Below are 11211 nucleotides of genomic sequence, written 5' to 3' on the forward strand. Positions count from 1 at the left end.
CCCAATTAAAAACAGAACCCCTCTAATTACTCTCTGATTGCTGCAATTGCCACCAAAAATCTGACCCTTCCATAATCTTTGTTTTATTTTATGTTAATTTACATCGTAATTGTGAATGAATGGAGCAATTTGAATCCGTTTTTTCGTCATTTCAACAGTTATAATTTTACATCCAAAATATATACTCCTACGTCCTACCAAATTTCAATCATTCCATACAAAAAATATTGATTGAATAATTTGTTGTGGAGATAAAAAAAAAAAAAAAAAAAAAAAAAAAAGATTGATTTGCCACTAAAAATCTGAACCATCAAACTTATATTGTTGGTTTGATATGAAATATTGATACAGAGTATATTATAATTGTTGGTGAGGATGTTCAACCGCTGGTTCCTAACGACATTATAGGCAAAGATGATATTTTTTTTTGATATTATGGTGAAAGAAAGTTTGATTTTTTTATGAAGAAAGTGAAAGAAAGATTTTTAATTATTAAAATTACATTGCCTCTCAAATTTGTTTTAAAATTAAAATATTAGGGCTCATTTTAAAAATTAGAACAGGGCCTCGAAAATGTTTAGGGCGGCCCTGAGACTTGTGAAGTGTTTAATAGTATTTATGGAGAGAGAAGTTGTGCTAACACTTGTAAATTTTTAATTGAAACAATAAGTTATGGATGTGTAACAAATTTCCACACTTGTTTCATAAAGACAACGCGCTTAGGAAAGTAGATAGATATATAATTCCCAAAACGCCCATCCTAAGATGCATAGTGAAATCCCTATTAACCAAGTGTATTCCTTTGTTATCTTTATTAACTCAAAATAAACGTAAATTAAAAGTAAGGATTTTGTTTTTAGATCGATAGCTTAAAGCATGCAAGACACATGAGAAGCCATAGCTACAAGGATAAATTTTAATGAAAATTGACTTTTGCGTTTGAGAAAAACTTGATACAAAGTTAAGAGAATCCACACCCAAGAATATTGTCCTTAATGAATTGGAAGCTAAGTGTTCTTTCTTCATTCCTAAAAAGTTAATGGGATAATTAAGATGATGATCAAAGATCTTTACGTTCACATTCAAAAGATCGATTTAAATTCATCATGAGCAAAGAGAGTAGTATTCTTACTAAACTTGATAAAGGACTTATTTATACAAGTTAAGCCCCTACAAAAATATATATTTAATTTGTAACGCATTGGATGATGTCGACGAAATTATTACAGGATGCAGTATTGTTAGCCCCAAAAAAGAAGAGTATGTCGTCTGAGAGTAATAGATTAAAAATAAGCTGACATGATTTTAAAATGTTGATCACTTTAATTAACATATGTAAGGGCCTGTTCCGATTGACTGAACTCAGCTGAACTGAACTGAACTGAACTGAACTGAACTAAACTAAACTGAGCTGAACTGAACTGAACTGAACTTATTAATTAGTGATTTTTAACTACGGATTAGTGATCGTTGATTATTTATTGATTATTTATTACTATACATATGTGTATATACAAATGTACATATTAATAATAATAATAATAATATAATTATTATTATTATTATTATTATTAATTATTGATGATTATTATTATTATTTATTGATTATTATTATTATTATTATTATTTATTGATGATTATTATTTTTATTATTATTTATTATTTATTACTTATTGATTATTATTATTAATATTATTATTATTATTATTATTATTATTATTGTTAATATTATTATTGTTGTTGTTGTTGTTGTTGTTGTAGTTGTTATTGTTGTTGTTGTTGTTGTAGTTGTTGTTGTTGTTGTTGTTGTTGTCGTCGTCGTTGTAATAAGAGCTTAAAAGAATGAACTTGGCTTTATATCATTAGCAATATCATTAGACGTAAATTAAGAGCTGAACTGAACTGAACTGAACTGAATTTCAACGGAAGAGAACATGCCCTAAGTCTTGTCCCAAATATAACATATGTGATTTCCTCAAAAAAAAAATATATAACACATGTGAAGTATCCAAAAAAAAAAATAAGGTATGTGATAGAGGATCTGAAGACTACATTTTTGTTTAAAGGTGTCTATAGTAATATCCTTGATGAATGATTTTTATTGATCAATATTTTAACAACATATTATTTTATATCTTTTTAAATTCAAAATTTTAATCTTTGTTTTCACAACTACAAGTGTATTGTATTGATCTTAATATTATTTTAACAATACATTATTTTCAAAAAGATAAATAAGGAAAATAGTTCTAAAATGTATTTCGGTTAAGTAATAATTTTATATTTCGTCAAATAAGAATACCAAAATTTGTATTTTTTTATTTAATAATGGGGAATTACAAATTATATTACCCTTGCAAAAATAACCAAATGCATACAAAGTACTGTATTAAATTACAACTAGTAGCTCGTGAGTTTATCCTTAGAAAAGAAAGGGAAAAGGGCAAAACAATCAAACAAAAAAATATATATATATAGTATATCCATCTGTTATGGGAAACTGTCCCACGCTCCACGACCCACCAACTTATATAGTTATACAAACTTGAATATAATTACTTTTTGTTTTTTATAAAAAATGGAAAAAACATCTACATTTTTTTATTGGCTGGGATCAGAAGAACTTGTCGGTTTCAATGGAGTTTCTCCATTTTTTTCCTCCTTTTTTTGTCTAAAATGAGAGTAAGCAATAACGTTCAATGCGAATGGGTCACGTTTAATTAAACTTCATTTTTTTTACTGGTGAGTCACGTGCACCACTGTGCACCAATATACATCTGCCATTGTATACAATTAAAGTCAGCTTTCGGACACATTTGGTCATTTTTAGCATTTTGCTATTTCTCATAAAGTTGTTCTTCTAAAAAAATCCATGAGGTTAAGCACAAGAATCACTTAAAACAGAGTTATATTTTAGGAATCATGGCCTTTGCAAGTTCTACCTATTCTTTCAAACGCAAATTTATCTTTTAATTCTATTCCTTTAATTCTTCCATGGAGAACGTTTTTTATTGTAATGGGTGGGACACTAATTCTTGAAGGTTGGTACTTAGAGCATCAATAATGGGGGGTTCTTAGGTGGTTCTTAAGGAGAGAAAAATTAAGAAATAGTTCTTAGCTGAGAAATGGGAGTTTCTTATTTAGTAATTGAGCTTGGGGCTTCTGAAATAAGGAATAACTATTACAAATAAGAACCAATGATGAGTGGGATCAAAACGACACTTGCAATAGCTGTAGTATTTGCGTTTTGCCTGGCTTTGCTTTTCTTTTAATAAAGTTACCTCCAACTTTGGCAGAGGAGAATAATCTCTACATCCCACGTGGGTCTATAGCATGCATGCATGCATTCTCCACCAAATTTCAACGATTGTATTTTTATGATATTTTCATTTTTTTTTAACTTTTTACCAAAATTTATATTGTAAAAATAAAGAAAAAAAAACATAAAGTGTAATATGTTCAACGGTTAATTACTTATTTTTCTTATTTATAAAAGTAGAAACCTTCATGAAATTTCACCATACTCAATCTGTTATTTTTTTTTCTTGTGATAAACTCTTTCAAACACATATTTTTCATTATGGATAAAAATAATCCAAATTATAGATTACCAAATTACTCAACAATTCCAAATTATCCAACAAATCCAATTTTCACAATAGACAATCAAAATTTTCAATATTATCCAAACACTCATAATTACTCTAATAATAAAAATTACCCTAACTATCACAATTATCCTAATAATCCAAATTTTCCCACCCATCTAAATTACCCAACAAACCCAAATTTTCAAGTATATCCAAATTTGCATCCATCTTTTAACCATCACCAAAACATGGGGAATAGTATGTTACCTTCATCTTTTGCTCCGTACTCCACACAAAATTCTTCAAATTATTTTACAAATATGTTAAACAGTCCAAATTTACCAAATACCGGGGATTCTCAAGGTGAAGATGGCGCTGATCATGGTGGTGAAGGTTCGGGGTCCGGTATTTCACTTAGTAACATTAACATTAATGCCATGGAATCTCAAGAAGAAAATGAAGTTGATAATGACCAATCAACACCAACACCTTCAAATAATAAAGGGAGGAGGGTATCTTGGATTAAAGCCCAAGATAACCTTCTAATTAATGGGTGGCTGAATTATGCGCCTGAAAAGATACATGGTACAAATCAAACTAGTGGAGCATTTTGGACTAAGATAGTAAACTACTACAACAAGCATCGCAACGAAGGAAGGCCAAAAGAACTTTAACAACTCAAGAATCGTCGGCATAAAATACGACCCGCGGTCGCAAAATATGCAGCATGTGTTGATCAATGCAAACAATGAAAAAGCGGTGAGCGAGTGTACTTTAGATGTCACTAATGAAGATAATGCAATTTATTTTTCTGATATGAAGGAAGATTTTAAGTTTGACTTTGCATATGAAAGGTTAAAAAACCAAACTAAATTTATGAATGAATTTGTCTACACAACCAATTCTTCAACACCCTTATTTGATCCTCCAAATTATCAAACTACAAGTGCTATCAATCAATCTGGAGGTAATGGAAAGAGTGAAAAAAGAACAAGACTAGACAAAATTGGAAATTTCTCTTCATCATCTGCAGAAAGAACATCACAAAGTGCTAACCCCTAACACGACCAGGGGGTCAAAAGCAAGCAAAAAGGAAACTGAAAATGAAGGCAACTGATGGTATTGATCCTTTGTAAGAAAAAGTTGCAAGTATGCAACATTCAAATGAAGAAACTGCAAAGGCGATGAAGGACTTTGTTGAAGTTGAACGATTTAGAGAAGAAAGAAAAAATAAAGCCCAAATTCTAAAAGAAAGAGAACTAAAATATCAGTTATCACAAAAGTTACACCACTAAAATTCGGCTAAATTGCGACCGCCTCTGACGATCGTTGAAAATAGCAAAAACGGTCGTTGAAAATAATTGCGACCGACAACGGTCGTAACGTGGTGGTCGTTATTTACATGGTCGCAGAAAAGAATAATTACGACTGTTTGACGGTCGCAGATTTTTTGCGACCGTTTTTAATATAATCAACGACCGTTAGGTAAATAGTCGCAAAAAATAAATTTTACGACAATTTTTATAAGCAGTCGCAAATTTGAGAATTAGAAATGACCAAAGGCGGTCGCTGAAAAGTTTAAAAAAAACAAAAACAAAAAATAAAAAACCCACCCACATCCTATACCCCGCAGCCAACTGTCCCACCACCAAAACAAACTGTACCCAACGCTACTACCCACCACCATCCTTTCCCACCCAAACCACCACCACCCTATACAACACTGACCCACCATCGTCGCTCACCCAAACAGCCACCACCGCCACTTCACCTCAACCCACCGGCTCTCACCTGAAACAACCTCAACACAAAACCACCAACCGCCTCTCAGCCGAAAAACCCTCAACCCACAACCACCAACCGCCTCTCACCCAAAACCACCTTTACCCACCAAACACCTCTGACCCAAAACCACCCTTACCCACCACCACCGGCCACAAAATTATCAAAAATTGAAAAAAAAAACCCACAAAATCAGAAATACAACAATTGTACAAAATATAGAAAATTACCCATAAATTCGAAATGAAACAATTATACAAAATACAAAATATTACCCATAAATTTGAAATGAAACAATAATGAAAATTTTTCAAAATTTATAAACTAAAATTACAATATAACAATTATACATAATCAGAATTTAGAAACAATAAAACTATATCTACAATCTACCTAATTTAAATATCAGACCTAGAAAACCTTGACTTGTTTTAGGTTCGTTCTTATGATGGTGGAGGTCGTGATGGTGGCTCGAGTGTGCAGTCGTGACGAGCAGCGCAGAGGAGAGAGCAAGCGTCGGCATCAACACCACAAGTGAAGCTTCCGATTTGAGCCAAAGCTTGAATGAGAAGCGTAGAGGAAAAATACTTAGCTTCACGAGTAGAAAATTTATCAACTTCTGATTCTTCAATTCTTAGGAAAGAGATGGAGGATGAGGAAAGGGAAAGGAAGGAAACAGGAGGAGAGAGAAGAAAGAGGAGAAAGAATAAAGAGAAGGAAAGAGAAAAGAGAGAAGGATGAGAGCGGCGTAAGGGGTAAAGTCAGCATTAGGGTTAGGGTGAATTTTTCTTTTTATACACGATTTTTTTTTTTAAAAAAAAAACCTTTGCGACCGTTTAAGAAACGGTCGCAATTTACGACCCTTTTTGGCGATCGCAAAGGGCTTTTTTTAATATAATTTTTTTAAAAAATGTTCAAATTAACTTGCGACCGTTAAAAAGATAAAAAATGGTCGCAAATCTGCGACCGCTATAAAAAACGGTCGCAAAAGTGCGAATGCGTCTCAGACGGTCGCAAATTTCATATTTTGCGACCGTTTTAATGACGGCCGTAAAAAAACAGTCACAATTAGAGTGAATTTTAGTAGTGTTAGTTACTAAGTCGAGATAATTTATTAGAAGAAGGTGAAGCTCGTAAAAATAAGTTATGGAACGAATTAATGACCGTATGATGGCATTAAATATCATTGTTAATTTAATGTAATTGTAGATCACTAGTGATTGTTATGTTAAATTAGTTACCACTAGTGGATGTATTAGTTTAACTCTTAATCTGGTAAGTTGACGTTGTATTGCAAAAATAATGTATTAGCTACTATTATCTTGTTGTGACATTGTATTGTCTTTTTCATATCACCTTTTGCAGGTGATTTATTGATGCAGTCTATGAACTCTTTCGCTGACATGAATAGTATTATACAGACCTGATATGACTGTGGTGTGACATTGCATGGTGTGTCAAGTATCTTTCATGGCAAATTAATTATTTACAACCATTACTTTTCAAATTTATATAACACCATCTTCTTGTACATCAATGTTGCACTACAACAAAAATGAGTTTGGGCGACGAGTCATTTTAGCATGGGCGACCGAATGTTTCTCCGTAGCCCAAACACTTTTAATGGGCATCTAAATTAATTTTGTCGCACAAATATGTGTATTGTGCGACGAAATATAAAGTCGAAGCCCAAAATCTACTTTGGGCTACGAATATAATTGTACAGGCTACTAGTTTTTTCTTCATTGCCCAAATCTAATAAGGCGACTAGTTATATTAATACATTTGACGCCCAAAACCCAAAAAAAGGCGGAAAATTAATTTTCTACCTTGCAAAATTCCCACTTTCACATAAGAGTCTCGCGGTTTCTCTAATTTGCCCAAATAATTCTATTCCTACTTCACTTCATATTTCCTCAATTCCTAGTTTAATGTCAGTTAAACCCTAGTACCTGAGTCACCTCAATTTACTGATGCTACTCTGTTAACTCAAGACTGGCGTGGGTTTTTCCGGCGGCCTCAACACACTTACAACAACAGCGTCATCCACTTTTTCCCAGGTAATTTAAGCCTTTAATTCAGTTGTTTTTCCTTATATTTATGGTTACATTTGGTGTTTTTCTGGTTCTTGGATTCAATTGTGGGTAATTTGATCCCTATAATTTTGTGTGAATTGATTATCCCCAATCAATCGCTGGTTGTTTAAACGATTCATAATTAGTATGAATTTACCTAATTCTGTTGTTGGTTGTTATTTTGGAGCAATTGTTGGTAGTAAATTTTCTGCATATATGATTTTATTTGTTGGTAATTTGGAGAGTTTGACTTGTTTTGATTGGGAAAGTAGAGAGTTAGGGTGTCGTAGAAATTTAATTATATGGTGTCAATTTTAATGTGTGTTTATTTCAGAAGGAAAAGTATAGATTTCAATATTTCTTTTGTGTGCATGTATCAGATTTTGCAAATTAATATGATTAGAGGATATACTTTTCATGTTGTGCAACCAAGAATGAATATACAGAGTAGTAGGCGTATATTGGCAGGGGTGAATACAATTAGAACTAGCTTTAAAATATTGAAGTATAGTTTGAGCAAATTATTGGTAAGTGTGCAAGTTAACTGGTGTAGTTTGTTTAACTGTGCTTTCAAGAAAATTAAATTGGGTTTGACTAGTCTGATCTAGTGTTCAAGTCTATATCTGATCGTTGGGTTGTTTAATTTAATTAAAAAGAAAAAAAAAGTTATCTTGTTTGATTTAATTAAACCATGAGTTGTTTAATTGATGCCTTGGGTTGTTTGTAATTGGTATTAGGATCTATTGATAAATATCAATATGAAATTTCTAACTTTTGTTTGGGTTATGATCATACACGTGCTCTATGAGGTAGGTAAGTAATTTTTTTTTATTTATAACCTATATCAATTATAGCTATGACTCGTGTAATTTGATTAAACTAAAGGACTTTTGCTCCTTTCTGATCAGAGTAGCAATGTACTATATAACCAAGTGTATGTTTGCTAGCATATTTTATTAGTGGAATTTGCTTTGCCTAAGATGAATATGAGTCAGAATATAAATTTGTTCTTCATATTATATAAATGCATGTTAAAGTATAAATGTATCTTAGAATTTTCGTTTCTTTGCAATTCTTCTAACTCATGCATTTGATAATCTTGTTTCCCATTCTTGTTAAATATATCACTTCTTTGCAATTCTTCTAACTCATGCATTTGATAATCTTGTGTTTCCCATTCTTTTTAAATATATGACATATAATTCATGTTTAAAGTTAAATCTTATTGAGAAATAAAAAAAATCTTTTTTTGTAACTAATTATCTTTATTGTTTTTAAGACAAATATGGATCAAAGTTGGATGAATCATAATGGTGTAAAGGATAGAAAACAACCGAAGTACATAGCTGGTGTAAATGAATTTCTAAAGTTTGCTTTTAGGGGGAAAAGTGGTGAAACAATGTTAAAATGTCCTTGTCTTAATTGTAGATTGGTTTTGTCTCAAAATCGTAAAAATATGCAATGTCACTTACTAGTATATGGCATTGATCAAAGTTACAAACCATGGGTGAGTCATGGAGAAAGTGCAGAGCAAACTAATAACAATGAAGATGGGTATAGAGAGGAGGTTTCAGATAATGATGATGAGATTGATGAAATGCCTTTTGATGACATGGCTCCATTTGTTTTCGATGCAACAAACGCGTGGAATTCCATAAATTCTACACCCGTCAATGAAAATGAGGGAACCACAAATATAGGATTAAATAGTGGCACTCATGAAACTCCTAGCTTGCTCCAAAAATTAATGGAGGATATGGAGGCTGATTTATATCCAGGTTGTAAGACGTTTAAGAGATTGGAGTTTATTATGTCATTGTTGCACATTAAAGTTAGTAACAAGTGGAGTGATAAGTCCTTTTCAATGTTATTGAATGCTTTGCATATGTCCTTTAATTATGATAACAATTTACCTTCAAGTTCCTATGAAGCAAAAAAATATACAAAAGCGCTAGGGTTAGACTATGTTAGGATTGATGCATGTGTCAACCATTGTGTTTTGTTTCGAAAGGAGTACGCTAATGAAGTTAAATGTCCTAAGTGTTTAGCCCCTAGATGGAAGCAGGATGTATCTCAAGATGATGAGGGTTCATATGAAGATGAGGGTGCCAAGAGGAAAACACGAGTACCTCAATTAGTCTTGCATCATTTTCCACTTATTCCAAGGCTCCAAAGAATGTTTATGTGCTCCAAGATAGCAATGCATATGAGATGGCACAAGAAAAAGCATTTTAGTGATGATGATGATGGGATTATGAGACACCCAAGAGATTCGAAATCGTGGAAGTCTTTAGATGAGCTATATCCAGACTTTGCTGCGGATGCACGTAATGTACGTCTGGCTTTAGCTAGTGATGGGTTTAATCCTGCGGCGAACATGAGTAGTAGATATAGCATATGGCCAGTGATGTTAGTACCTTATAATTTACCTCCTTGGATATGCATGAAAAGTGACAACATGATGTTATCATTATTAATTCCTAGCCCTAAATCTCCTGGCAATGACATAGATGTATTTTTGCAACCTCTAATAGATGAATTAAAGGAGCTATGGGAGACTGGGGTACAAAATTTTGATTCCCATTCTAAGGAGACATTTAATATGCGAGCATTGCTAATGTGGACAATAAGTGATTTTCCTGCATATGCCAATCTTTCTGGCTGGAGCACTAAAGGAGCCACGGCTTGTCCTAATTGCCACAAAGATACAAATTCTGAATGGTTGAAACATGGACACAAATGAGACGCAACAACATGGCGAAGAAGCATCAACCAATGAACAAGCTACTATGACTAATTTGACATATCGGGAGAAACGAAGGCTTGAACAAGCTGAACTTCGACTTAAATTTCCTGATCGTAAGCGGCGTGGGCCTACTAGGGGTAAGAAATATGCAAGTAGAGTGTGGAATTCTAATTCTGAAGAAAAGATTAAGATCAATTTCATGGATGAGCTTCGACGTGTGGTTGGCAAAAAGGCTAATGAATTCATATGTGACTGGAGCAATTGGGTGAAAGAATTTTGTCCCCTTAAATCTTTGTATGTTTTATAACTAACAAGCTTTTTTAATATATGATCCTAAAGTTATATTTCATGACTCTAACTATACATTCATGACAGAAATTGGTCTAAGATGGATTCAGGTGCAAAAGAAAGGTTATATAAAAAGATCAGGGTAAGTTTTAAGTATGTACACCAGTAAAATGTATGATAGAATTGAGCATGCATGGATATTCATTTTAATTCAAGTTTGATAACTAGTTTATGGATTATGCTTATTGGCAGAGTAAATATGATTTACCTGATATGGTTGCTGGTGCTAATGTTACTGAAGCGTTGAGCTTTCAGTGCTCCATGTTGTACAAACATTGGAGATTTAGGCTTAAAGAGCAATACTTTAGAAACAAGTCAGTTACAGATGCTATAAATAGTAGACCTGATACTATTAACGCTAACCAATGGACATGGCTAGTTTGTGAGTATTGGAATGATGAGAAGCAAAAGGTAAAAAAAAAAATTAATTTTTTTACTTAATCGTTAATTGCGGTTATATTTCCTTATTAACAATGAGTGTTTTGCTTATTTTCTTGTGGCTTGTAGCGTATTAGTAAAGTTAACACGGAAAATAAGCTTAAGCAAACTGAAACTCCTGCAAATGGTGCAAAGTCTACCGCAAGAATTTTCCATGAATTGGTCCGACTTCTATATTTTTGCATTGATTTATATAATAATTTGTTTAAAGTGGTGCATGTCTGCTTTAGGA

General features: G+C 32.6%; 1 protein-coding gene across 1 annotated transcript; it reads left to right on the forward strand.

Annotated features, from left to right (window-relative positions):
* Positions 1–8732: 8732 nt before the first annotated feature.
* LOC110732994 lies at positions 8733–10190 on the forward strand. Its single transcript, XM_021913031.1, has one exon. The coding sequence runs from the start codon at positions 8733–8735 to the stop codon at positions 10188–10190; it is 1458 nt and encodes a 485-aa protein (XP_021768723.1).
* Positions 10191–11211: the final 1021 nt, after the last annotated feature.

This window comes from Chenopodium quinoa, unplaced genomic scaffold (genome assembly GCF_001683475.1).
Source record: "Chenopodium quinoa cultivar QQ74 unplaced genomic scaffold, ASM168347v1, whole genome shotgun sequence".
Lineage (NCBI taxonomy): Eukaryota > Viridiplantae > Streptophyta > Magnoliopsida > Caryophyllales > Amaranthaceae > Chenopodium > Chenopodium quinoa.